The sequence below is a fragment of the Microtus oregoni genome, unplaced genomic scaffold (assembly GCF_018167655.1).
Source record: "Microtus oregoni isolate MIOR12 unplaced genomic scaffold, Mior012 000008F_ref0000371, whole genome shotgun sequence".
NCBI classification, from domain to species: Eukaryota; Metazoa; Chordata; class Mammalia; order Rodentia; family Cricetidae; genus Microtus; species Microtus oregoni.
In genome coordinates this window covers 37,426,725-37,438,848 of record NW_024543067.1, presented here as the reverse complement: position 1 = coordinate 37,438,848, position 12,124 = coordinate 37,426,725, and the positions used below count along the sequence as shown (strand labels likewise).

Below are 12,124 nucleotides of genomic sequence, written 5' to 3'. Positions count from 1 at the left end.
GCATTGCCTGCTCTTCCAAAGGTCCTGAGTTCAATTCCCAGCAACCACATGGTGGCTCACAACCATCTGTAATGGGGTCTGGTGCCCTCTTCTAGCCTGCAGGCATACATACACAGAATATTGTATACATAATAAATAAATATTTATAAAAGTTATTTGTAGCCCTGGCTGCTCTAGTTTTAAGAGTAAAAATTGGTGTAACATTTTACTAACACCATTAAAATTTATCTGACGGACTGTTTTGAAGGCCTCTACCAACCACACCTAGGGTCTTGGTATATGTTGGAAAGGTCCCTCTCTTTGGGAAGAGTACACTCTGTCTCTTGTGACCAGGTAGTGGCCATGGTTTTGAGAAAGGATCCAAGATCCTCTTGTACTAGACCCATTTGAGTACCTGGAGCTTGGCTCTTCAATGTTTTGTGTGCATGTTTATGTGACATTGGACAGCAGGCTCCCATAATGCTCTCCCTTTCCATCGAATGTATGCTCTGGGTGCTTTAAGTAGCAGATGTTGGTGCAGACCATGAGAGGGTTAATAGAAGTGATTTTAGACAGCCTCTGTAGTGTGGAGTGGCCTCAGCCTCAGCACCATGACCAGCTGGCTACAGTCTTGTCTCTTTCCAATAATAAGATTGGCTGTGATCCTCCTAGGGAATCAGATTATCAGACCAAGTTCTTAAGCTCTGTGTGTGTGTGGGGGGGGTGTCCATGCATTTCTTCTTAACTAATATGGCTCATCTCTGTGCAGGCCTACAATGCAAAGAGCAAAAGCTTCGAAGACCCTCCAAACCACGCCCGCAACCCTGGAAATAAAGGGAAAGGGAAGGGGAAAGGTGTGTCCCATCTGTTACTCCACTATATGTATGGTTTTCATGAGACAAGGTTGCATGTTGTCCTTGCTAGCCCAGAACCCTGAAATTTTCTGCCTCAACTCTCAAATTCTGCCCATGTTTGGGAGGCTGAATCGGGAAGGTCTCCCAAGAGGCTGCTCTTAAGGCACAAAGACAAGGTCTCCTGAAAAAAGCCTCTGAGGAGAGCTATCTGGTGGGCCCTTCTCACAGCTGATGCCCTATTCCTCCTTCAGGGAAAGGGAAGGCAAAGAGTCAGGTGTCGGAGCCCAGAGAGCCCGAGACAGCCATCAAGTTGCCCAAGCTCCGAACTCTGGATGTGTTTTCTGGCTGTGGAGGGTTGTCAGAAGGATTCCACCAAGCAGGTGGGTACTAGTTGTGCTGACTCTGGCCTGTCTGGGCAAGGCGAGGCGGCCATGGTATGTCTGAGCAAATGAAAACAACAAACCTCTGCTCTCTGTCCCCCAGGCATCTCTGAGACACTGTGGGCCATTGAGATGTGGGACCCAGCAGCCCAGGCATTCCGGCTGAACAACCCCAGCACCACGGTGTTCACAGAGGACTGCAATGTGCTGCTTAAGTTGGTCATGTCTGGCCAGGTGACCAACTCCCTGGGCCAGAGGCTGCCGCAGAAGGGCGATGTGGAGATGCTCTGTGGTGGACCACCGTGCCAAGGTTTCAGCGGCATGAACCGTTTCAACTCCCGTACTTACTCCAAGTTCAAAAACTCCCTGGTAGTCTCCTTCCTCAGGTAAGCATGGACAGCCCTCTGTCATTTGCTGTCTGGGGGCGACTCTCGGCCAGATATAGCTTTGTGGGAGGGAGCCCCTCTCTGGTGGGAGATGCCTAGGGTCTGTGAGAGACTGACCTTTGTCCTTCCTGCCCCACAGCTACTGCGACTACTACCGGCCACGGTTCTTCCTGCTGGAGAACGTCAGGAACTTTGTGTCCTTCAAGCGCTCCATGGTGCTGAAGCTCACGCTGCGCTGCCTGGTCCGCATGGGCTACCAGTGCACCTTCGGTGTGCTGCAGGTGGGCATCACACAGCAGGCAGAGGGCAGAAGTGGCTCCCTAACCGGGAGAGTGTTCAGGCCTGCTGGGTAGCAGAGGGCTGTGTGATCACTAGTGTGTTGGTGAGGATAGTAAATCTGAGTTTGACACCACCAGCCTGATCTACAGAGCGATTTCTAGCACAGCTAGAGCTGCAAAGAAACCCTACCTTCTCCCCCCCCGCCCCCCAAGACAGGGTTTCTCTGTGGCTTTGGAGCCTGTCCTGGAACTAGCTCTTGTAGACCAGACTGGCCTCAAACTCAGAGATCTGCCTGCCTCTGCCTTCCAAGTGCTGGGATTAAAGACGTTGTACCACCACTGCCCAGCCTAAGAAACCCTGTCTTAAAAGAAGAAAAAACATGGGGTAACCAGGTATGGTGGCACAGGCCTGTCATTCCGGTCTTAAAAGGCTGAAGTAGACGATCATGGGTTCAAGGCCAATGTCTAAAGATTAAGAGCTGGGTTGTAGCTAAGTGTAGCGCACTCACAAGTAACACATTGGTAACTGCACATTTGCCAAAAGTAAGCAGGGTTGGCTGGGGCCCAGTTGGTAGCACACTTAGTAACCTTCAGTAAGCCTGGGTTCCTTTCCCATCACCACTAGCCCAAATATGGTCGCACACACCTGTCATCCCAACAGGTAGGCAGTGGGTAGCCTGGGCTACCAACTCAAACATCCAATGGATGCTGAAGTCACAAGAGCCTGCATGGGGCAAGTGCTGCATTCCCTCCCCTTTCCTGTGACTGTCAGGGAGTGGGGGGCACCCAGCTCCCCATTGTCCTTACCACTTCTGCAGTGTTCCCTAAGGAGCTGTCAGTGAAAGATAAAAGTGGCCCCACAGCAGAACCTGAGATTCTGAGAATCCAATGCAAACTTGGGATTGGGGCTTTCCAGTTGGTTACCCAGAGATCTTGCCATCCCCTTCAAACCCATGAGTTGCTGTGAGAAGAGGGGAAAGACAAAAACAGGTGGTGGGTCAATTTTTTTGGGGGCCTGGGTTTGACAGAATTGGGGTGGCAGGGAGCTTACAAAGACGAGTGACTAATTCTGGAAATTCATATTATTGTAGTCTTAAGGATTGGGAATTTTGCAAATGGCGTGGCCCTGGCTGACAAGCGAGCGCTGCTCTTGTTGGTCAGTTGGTCAGTTGTAGATGGTTCTCGGCACAGAGACCAGCTAGGCAGACGCTCTGCCTGACGCCACCTGTCTCCATTCCCCTCTTAAAGGCTGGACAGTATGGTGTGGCCCAGACGCGGAGACGGGCCATCATCTTGGCTGCAGCCCCAGGAGAGAAGCTGCCTCTGTTTCCAGAGCCTCTGCATGTGTTTGCACCCCGTGCTTGCCAGCTGAGTGTTGTGGTGGATGACAAGAAGTTTGTTAGCAACATCACTAGGTAGGAGCTGAACTTGGCACACCAAGTGCGGGACTGGCAGGAGGTCATGACTCCTGGGTCACTGGGGTTTGTGCCAGGCTCTATGTGGAAGCTCAGTGCTATTGCAAGTCTATGCATTCCAGCCTCAAGTTCTGCCTTGTTGCAGGCAGCTGGCTTGAGTAGAGCACATACTACAGCTGCCCTTCACATCCTGAAATCCAGCAGAGACTGCCCGCATGATATCTAAGAAGGCACCCTCTGCTGCAGGTTGAACTCGGGCCCCTTCCGAACCATCACGGTGCGGGATACCATGTCCGACCTCCCTGAGATCCAGAATGGAGCCTCGGCACCTGAGATTTCCTACAATGGAGAGCCACAGTCCTGGTTCCAGAGGCAGCTGCGGGGCTCACACTACCAGCCCATCCTCAGGGATCATATCTGCAAGGTAGCGGTTCCTAGCTGCCCAGCTAGCTTAAACACGAAATAATCACACAAACTATTAATTAAATCAACTGCTTGGCCCATTAGCTCTAGCTTCTTATTGGCTAACTCATATTAATTTAACCCATTTCTATTAATCTGTGTATCGCCATGTGGCTGTGGCTTACCAGCTAAAGTTCCCAGCGTCTATCTCTGATTCCGCCCTTCCTCCCAGCTCCCAGTTCCGTCTTCTCCACCTACCTAAATTCTGCCCTGCTGTAGGTCCAAAGCAGTTTCTTTATTCATTAATGGTAATCCCACATCACCTCCCCTTTTCTGTTTAAATGAAAAGGAAGGTTTTAGCTTTAGCATAGTAAAATTACATAAAACATACATGAACCTCCCACACCACCCTGAGTCTGGTGCTTCCTGGGGTCTTGCCTGGCCCAGCTTCTCTCTGGGCTTACTGCAGGCTCAACATCTCGGGTCTCCCACCCCGGTGGCCAGGAGTGTCATCTTCAGGTGGCACTGGAGCAGCAAGCATCCGAGTGCCTCCCCCAATACACCCTCTAATCGCTCTTTCGTATGTGCTAGTACACTGGGCTGCACCTTTGTGTGCTTCCCTGGCTGACCTCACACTGGACCCTTGCCTTATGCGTTTTTCTCAGATGCCCCTCTAGGCATGCCCTTGGCTCCATTATCTGGTCGGCTCTTAGAGCTAGGGCTGGGTAGCTGTCTCCTCCTGATAGGATCTGAGCCTCTGGTTCCCTTTTGTGCTTCCTGACCTGGATATCAGCTGGGATTCCCTGTGTTCTAGGACATGAGCCCATTGGTGGCTGCCCGCATGCGGAACATTCCACTGTTCCCAGGATCGGATTGGCGTGACCTGCCCAATATAGAAGTGCTGCTGACAGATGGCACTACCACCAAGAAGCTGCGCTACACCTTCCACGACAAGAAGAATGGCCGCAGCAGCACTGGTGCAATGCGTGGGGTCTGTTCCTGTGCAGAAGGTGGGACCCCAGGCTTTGGTCATCCCACTTTCACTCACTATCTCCACAAACGTGGATTCCATGACTACAGCCCTGTGTGGTCTGGCCGCTTAGCTTCCTAGGGCTCCCTAGCAGTCCCCACTTGACAATCTGCTTGTTAACCCAGAGGCCCTGGCCACACCGGGTGCTACTAACTAAATGGGTGGGTTAAACAGTTTTGCCTCAGCAAAGGGGTACCAGGTGCTCTGGGCCTGGATTAGGCAGCCATCAGAGCCCCTCCCTCCCCCCCGGGAAGCCCCTTTGCAGAGGTGAGTGCCCCAGAGAGTCTGAGTCTCCCTGTGGCCTGGCACCAGCCCTGGCTATAGCACAGTATTCTGTTGCAGCTGGCAAGTCCTGCGACCCCACGGCCAGGCAGTTCAACACCCTCATCCCCTGGTGCCTGCCGCACACTGGAAACCGGCACAACCACTGGGCCGGCCTCTATGGGCGCCTGGAGTGGGATGGCTTCTTCAGCACCACTGTCACCAACCCTGAGCCCATGGGCAAGCAGGGCCGTGTGCTCCACCCAGAGCAGCACCGGGTGGTGAGCGTGCGGGAGTGTGCCCGCTCCCAGGGCTTTCCGGACACCTACCGGTTCTTCGGCAACATCCTGGACAGACACCGGCAGGTTAGCCCAGCACCAGAGCTTGTTGCCAAGCGGCCTCAGCTCTCATGTAGGGAGTGGGGCCCAGGGCTTGAGTCCAGCTGTGTCACTGAGAGCGTGGGTCAGCAGCAGCAACACAATAGTACAATAGCACAAATGTCATTCCCCAGCTGGCTGTCCCTAGTTAGAAGGTACAGCAGAAATCCTGGCCTGGGCTGGGCTCCATACAGACCAGCCCCATGCTCCCTCAGGCCCTTGTTTGGCTCATAGTGGGAATCAAAGTGGGCTTGGGAGTCTCTGTGTTTTGCTTCCAGATTTTCCTAAAGCCTTTTGAAAGCTTACTGTCGGCTAGGTGTGGTGGCTCACACCTTTAATCCCAGCACTGGAGAGGCAGAAGCAGGTTGATGTGAGTTCCCAGCCAGCTTGGTCTGTTTAGAGAGACTCGTCTTGAAACAGAGTAAACAAAGAACTCCCTGTTAGTGATCTGTGGGTCTGAGGGCATCACAGTAGAAGGCCTGTGCCACTTGAGTAGACTGAGTCCCCAATGTCCAGGTCACTGTCCTGCCTTAGTCAGAGCTGAGGCAGGACAGTGACACCCAGTGACAATCTGGTGTTGCCTCTTTCCTTCCCACAGGTGGGTAACGCCGTGCCACCACCACTGGCCAAAGCCATTGGCCTTGAGATTAAGCTCTGTATGTTGGCCAGAGCTCAGGAGATGGCCTCAGGTAGGTGCCACCTTCCTCTAGGCCCTGGGACTTGGGCACAGCCCCAGCTCCACATGAGGGCAGAGTAGTGGAAGGGAGGGCTGACCGACATGGTCAGCAGCCTCCAGGGTGCAGGAACTGCCATCAGCTGTTGCAAGTTCTCCAGCCGTGAGCTTGCATGACACTGTGTGCTCAGGGTGACTTCTGCTTTCCTCTTTTCAGCTGCAGTTAAGAAGGAGGAGACTCCCACGATGGAATAGTCCTGCTCTCGCCCAGAGCCCCGTATGCACTGATGTTTTTACCTGTCGAGCCCCAGCATTTGAAATGTCGTGCACAGCGTCTGTGGCCATGGCGACACTAAGCTGTTTGTGAGGTTGCTTTGTGACCAAGCCGTGCAGTACTTTGTGCATTCTGGATTTTAAAGTTTTTTGGTTTTTAATTCCGTATTCTATCAGATCTGCCACTGCAGGTGGCAAACAAGACTTGATGTAGTTTTTATATGTTGTAATATTTCTTCAAATAAAGCGCTTCTATAAAGCACCCAGGTAGTGACTGGTGTCTCTCACTGCTTCCCCACCAACAAGAGGGGAAAGGACCTCTGGCTTGAAGGCATACGTGGAGGTGCATCTACCTCACGGGATACATTTCTGTGACTCAGTTTTGGACAGTGAGAGGCAAATGGAACTTTCTAATAAAGCTTTCCAGAAAGCCTCTTAAGAAAATGGTCTTGGGGGCTTGGGAGGTGACTCAGAGTTTGAGAGTACTGTTCCTAGCGACCACATGGTGACTCAACTATCCATAGTGAAATCTTGTGCTCTTCTGGCATGCAGGCACACATGCAGGCAGAACACTGTATACATAATAAATAAATCGTTTTTGTTTTTTGTTTTTGTTTTTCGAGACAGGGTTTCTGTGTAGCTTTGGAGCCTGTAAATAAATAAATCTGATCTTCATGGCTACTTTATCCTTTTGTTTCGGAGTTGACGTTGACTGTGGTGTCTGGTAATGCACAGGTGTTCTGTGGTCATGAGGACATTGTGTCTATCCTTAGGCAGAGCTCCAGTTGGCTTAAGACCTGCCTTGGTGGTCTGACTTGATGTACTGATTCTACGTGAACAGAACTTCAGTTTATCCTTAGGAAATGTCAACTGTAAAATGCAAATATATTTATCATATTTACCCTTCACTTCATGAGTCACAAATGTGCCAAGGGGCAAAGTGACTCAGTCCCTCAGCAGCAAACAAGTATGACCTGAACTTGTGAGAGCATCCTATAGCCCTTCTCATCTGGCTCAGAAATGTCTGGAAACGCCGGGTCACTGGGCATATGTTTTTCTTGGTTTTGTAACCATGTCTGACCACTATGTTCACTGTGTAGCTCTGGCTGGCATAGTAATCGTGACAGTGCTTCTGCCTCTGCCTTCCAAGTAGTGCTGGTGTACTGTACTAAATCCAGCAGTAATCTTCAGGCCTCACTAAGTAGCCTAGGCTGGTTTGGAGCTCAGTCCTGCCTCACCTTCCCCACACCCGGCTAGGATAATCGGAGGTGGTGCAATTCTTTTTTTTTTTTTTTTTTTTTTTTTTTTTTTTTTTTTCGAGACAGGGTTTCTCTGTGGCTTTGGAGCCTGTCCTGGAACTAGCTCTGTAGACCAGGCTGGTCTCGAACTCACAGAGTTCCGCCTGCCTCTGCCTCCCAAGTGCTGGGATTAAAGGCGTGCGCCACCATCGCCTGGCTTTTGAGGTGGTGCAATTCTGTATGAGTGGAAGCCAGTGCCTCTTGTTACTGTCTTTCAACAACTCCATGGGCCGTTTTCCCTGGAAAGTGAAGGTGCAAGGGTCACCTCCGTGTTGCTTTCTTATAATGGACGATACAAGCTGCCTCTTCCACACATAACTGGCCTAGCTCAGGCGTGCAGAGTCCCAGGTGGGCTGCATGGCTGAACCACCGGACATTCCTCCCTTCAGAGCTCGTGTTCAGGCTTTGTTTCCAGGAACAGAAACCAGAAGTCTAGGATCCCTGCTCAGAGCAGGGCTAGATAGTTTGAGTTTGGCAATGTCATAGCTTGGGCTGGCTTTGAGCCTGCTTGCACTAACACCTCTTAACTTACAGGGCACTGGGGATAGAACCCATGGTGGGCAAGCACACTACCAACCGATCCAAATCCCCAGCTAAACTGGGCGGTGGTGGTGCACACCTTTAATTCCAGCATTTGGGAGGCAGAGGCAAACATCTGAGTTCAAGACCAACCTGGTCTACAGAGTGAGTGCCAGGACAGCTAGAGCTACAGAGAGAAACCCTCGACAACTTTGAGAGTACACTCTTCCACCTGTGTGTGGGCTCTAGGGACTCAGTTGCCAGGCTTGCACATCAAGCACTCAACCACAGAGTTATCTTGCCCCAGAATAGGGTTTTTTGTTTGGGGGTTTTTATCTTAACTATGTAGCCCCATGTCTGTCTTTCCTATTAACAGGGTGACAGCATCATGACCAAAGCCACTTACAGAACACTCAATTGGGGGCTTGTTTCCAGTTTCAGAGTCTGTGAACATCATGGCAGGGCAGCAGGCAAGCATGGTACTGGAATGGTAGCTGAGAACTTATATTTGAGCCACAGCAGGAGGCAGACACTAGACCTGGAGTGACATTTTGAAACATCAAAGCCCACCTCCACTGACACACCTGTGGGAAAATGGTAGACTTGCCACTTGTATTGGTTTAATAAAACTCGATTCTCTAGTAGCCAGGCAGGAAGGATATGCGGACCCACCAGAACAGGAGAATTCTGGGAAGAGGAAAGGCTGAGTCTGCAGTCGTCACCCAAATGCAGAGGAAGCAAGATGAGAATGCCTCACTGATAAAGGGTACCAAGCCATGAGGCTAACACAGACAAGAATTATGGGTTAAGGGGCTGGAGAGATGGCTCAGTGGTAAAGAGCATTGCCTGATCTTCCAAAGGTTCTGAGTTCAATTCCCAGCAACCACATGGTGGCTCACAACCATCTGTAATGAGGTCTGGTGCCCTCTTCTGGCCTGCAGACATACACACAGACAGAATATTGTATACATAATAAATAAATATTTAAAAAAAAATTATGGGTTAATTTAAGATGTAAGAGCTAGCTAGAAATATGCTTAAGATATTGGCCAAACAGTATTACATTTAATAGTATGTGTGATTATTTTGGGTCTGTGTGGCCGGGAACAAATAAGCAACCTCTGTCAACATACCTCCAATAAACCTGCACTTTCTAATCCTTTCCAGACAGTTCCACCAGCTAGGGACCAAGCATTCAAATATATGAGTCCATTCTCAAACCACTGCACCCTGGCTGGCCTGGAGCTCTGTATAAACCAGGTTGGCCACAGAAGATCCACCAGCCCCTTCCTCCCAAGCACAGCATAGTAGATGTGCTATACACCTGACAGTTTTTAATTGCATTTTGGGGGGTAGGGGTTGAAACTGGGCCCCACTATGTAGCCCTGGCTAGCCTGGAAACTCACTATATAGACCAGACTGGTCTCAAACTCAGATCTGTTTGCCTCTCCCCTCTAAGTGCTGGGACTAAAGGTCTGTGTTACCATGCTCAACTGTTGCAGCGTATTTAGTGCCAGCATGTCCTTGTGATCTCTGGTGCACATAGAGACTTCAGAGGACAACCTGGAGAATCTCCTTCCACCACAAACTGGGGCATTGTGCTTAGTGGCAAACTCTTAGCGGCTGAGTCACCGTGACCGCTTGAGAATAGTCTTTGTGAACCAGTGAACTCGTCTTCACCATTAGAGAAGTGTGAGAGTTACTTTGGGGTCCTTAAAGAGGAACAGTGCCAAGCCCTTTCCTGACCCTTCCTGCCAATTGTCCCTAGGTATAACTTGTTTATCATACTTCTTGAGGAAACTTGTGTCCACCAACCAAAACTATTGAACATAGAGGTGGAGGCTGGAGAGACAACACGGGAGTTAAGAGTACTGTCTGCTCTTTTAGGACCCATTTTTGCTTGTCAGCATCCACAGGATGGATTACAGCTACCTGTAACTCTCGTCCCAGGGATCTGGCGCCCTCTTCTGGCCTCTCTGAGTATAGCACTCGTGTGTGTGTGTGTGTGTGTGTGTGTGTGTGTGTGTGTGTGTGTGGCAAAATACTTTGAGATAGGGTCTCCTTCAGCCCAAACTGGCCTTGAACTTCTACCCCTCCTGCCTGGACCTCCTGGCTAACATAACCAGCATGTCCTGCTACTGCACCCTAAGTTTGCTGATTCACACTGTTCCTTTTTGGGGGGCGGTCACTTATAAAGGGGTAGGACACTCAGTGGAGCAGTATTTCCGGTGCAGCTGTGGATGGCCTGCTGTCCCCATCTCTCTTTGGTTTGTACATGTATGATGTGTGTGCCTGCAGGTATGCACATCTGTGAGCGCATGTGCAGGCCAGAAGAGGCCGGAAGTGTTCTCTGTCACTCGCCACGTCATTCCTTGAGACAGTCTCTCACTGAGCCCAGAGCTCACTGTAGTTTTTGCTACACTGGCAGTCAGCAAGTCTTAGTGATCCTCCTATACCTGCCCCTGGTGCTGGGTTTGTAGGTCCAGGAGGCCATGACCAGATTTTTACATGGTGCTGGGGAGCTGAACTGGGATCCTCAAGTTTGCTCTTCAGCATTTTATACATGTATAATGTGTTCTAGGTTGCCTGCCTCCCATCCTTGTTACGACTCCCCCATTCTCCTGCCCACCATCATGCCTTTCTGTTTTGTGACAGGTTTTAACCTGGGCCATCTCTGTCACCAGAGCAGGGACAATTCACTGGAGCTTGGTGGGTTCACCCTTGGGCACACAACTCAAGTTGGTGACTTCTAGAATCCCTATCTGCCAGTAGTTCCGCGGGAAGGGCAGGGCTGCAGAGGAGCTCCTCTTCATCCACAGCTGACTGTGGCCAGGCCAGCCCTGTGCAGCTTAGCTGTGGAAGCTGCCGAGAGCTTGTCTGCATGTCTGCAATGCCTGTCTTGTCCTGAAGACATACTGCAGCCTTCTTCTTGGCACACTCTTTCCTGCCCTCATTTCAGTGGCGTGAAAGCCTGGTTATGGATGACCCACCACTTGGTCTCAGTATCCTGAGCAGCCTCGATCTGCACCTGCCTCCCGCCACTGTCCAGGTCAGGTGCTCTCAAGGCCTCTTTTGTTTTCTTGGGACAGGGTCTCATTCTGTAGCGAGTTCAAAGAGCCTTGAACATGAAGATGTCCTGCTCCTTTGACCTGAGTGTGGGATCATTGGTGTGAGCAATGGTCTGAGATAGATCGTCATGGTGTTCTGAGACAGGTTTCACTTTGTAGCTCAGGCTAGCCTGGAGTTCATTTGTGTAATCCAGGATGATCGCAAGCTGGTATTAATCCTTCTGCCTCAGACTCTCTTCCAGTGCTGGGGTTACAGGTGTGTGTTTCTGTCTGTTCCAAAGGATTCACCTAGTGTATGGCGGAGGACTGTGCAAAACATCACCAGCAGATGCAGCCTCTTTGTTTTGTTTGTTTGTTTGTTTTTGTTTTGGGGTTTTTTTGTTTGTGTTTTGTTTTTTTTGGGGGGGGTTTCTTGGCTTTTGTTTTTTCAAGACAGGATTTCTCTGTACCTTTGGTTCCTGTCCTGGAACTTGCTCTTTGCTCTGTAGACCAGGCTGGCCTCAGACTCACAGAGATCTGCCTGCCTCTGCCTCTTGAGTGCTGGGATTAAAGCATGTGTCACAACTGCCCAGCGTAGCTGGTGCTTCTTAAGGCAAATACCTAGAAGTGGGTGGAATCCACAGGATCCCAGACATCATCAAAACCCCTGTAAATGCCGCAGAGTTATATGTTGCTTCTGAGATAAAGTCTCCTGTAGCCCAGGCTGTTATCAGACTCATTAGGTAGCTGAGGCTGGCCTTGAATTCCTGATCTTCCTGCCTTCACTTCTGGAGTGTCCCCTCCACCTGCCCCCGCCAACTAAAGAGCGTGGTTCAAAAGGCAGCCAGGCGTGGAGTCAAAATCTACCTCCTCAAATACAAATCACAGTGCCAAGATGACGGTGAGCTTCAGCCAGGGTTAAGGGAAAGGCCTTCAGCGGCCATGGAAGAGG

General features: G+C 50.6%; 1 protein-coding gene across 1 annotated transcript in view; it reads left to right on the top strand.

The window, feature by feature from the left end:
• Positions 1–6,570, top strand: part of Dnmt1 (DNA methyltransferase 1) — a 48,241-nt gene extending 41,671 nt beyond the window's left edge. The window contains exons 30-39 of the mRNA XM_041657222.1: positions 749–833; positions 1,085–1,213; positions 1,317–1,599; positions 1,739–1,880; positions 3,126–3,292; positions 3,539–3,716; positions 4,509–4,704; positions 5,067–5,350; positions 5,961–6,051; positions 6,253–6,570. Of these exons, the coding sequence (XP_041513156.1) occupies positions 749–833; positions 1,085–1,213; positions 1,317–1,599; positions 1,739–1,880; positions 3,126–3,292; positions 3,539–3,716; positions 4,509–4,704; positions 5,067–5,350; positions 5,961–6,051; positions 6,253–6,290 (1,593 nt within the window). The 3' untranslated portion in view covers positions 6,291–6,570. The remainder of the gene's footprint in view (positions 1–748; positions 834–1,084; positions 1,214–1,316; positions 1,600–1,738; positions 1,881–3,125; positions 3,293–3,538; positions 3,717–4,508; positions 4,705–5,066; positions 5,351–5,960; positions 6,052–6,252) is intronic.
• Positions 6,571–12,124: the final 5,554 nt, after the last annotated feature.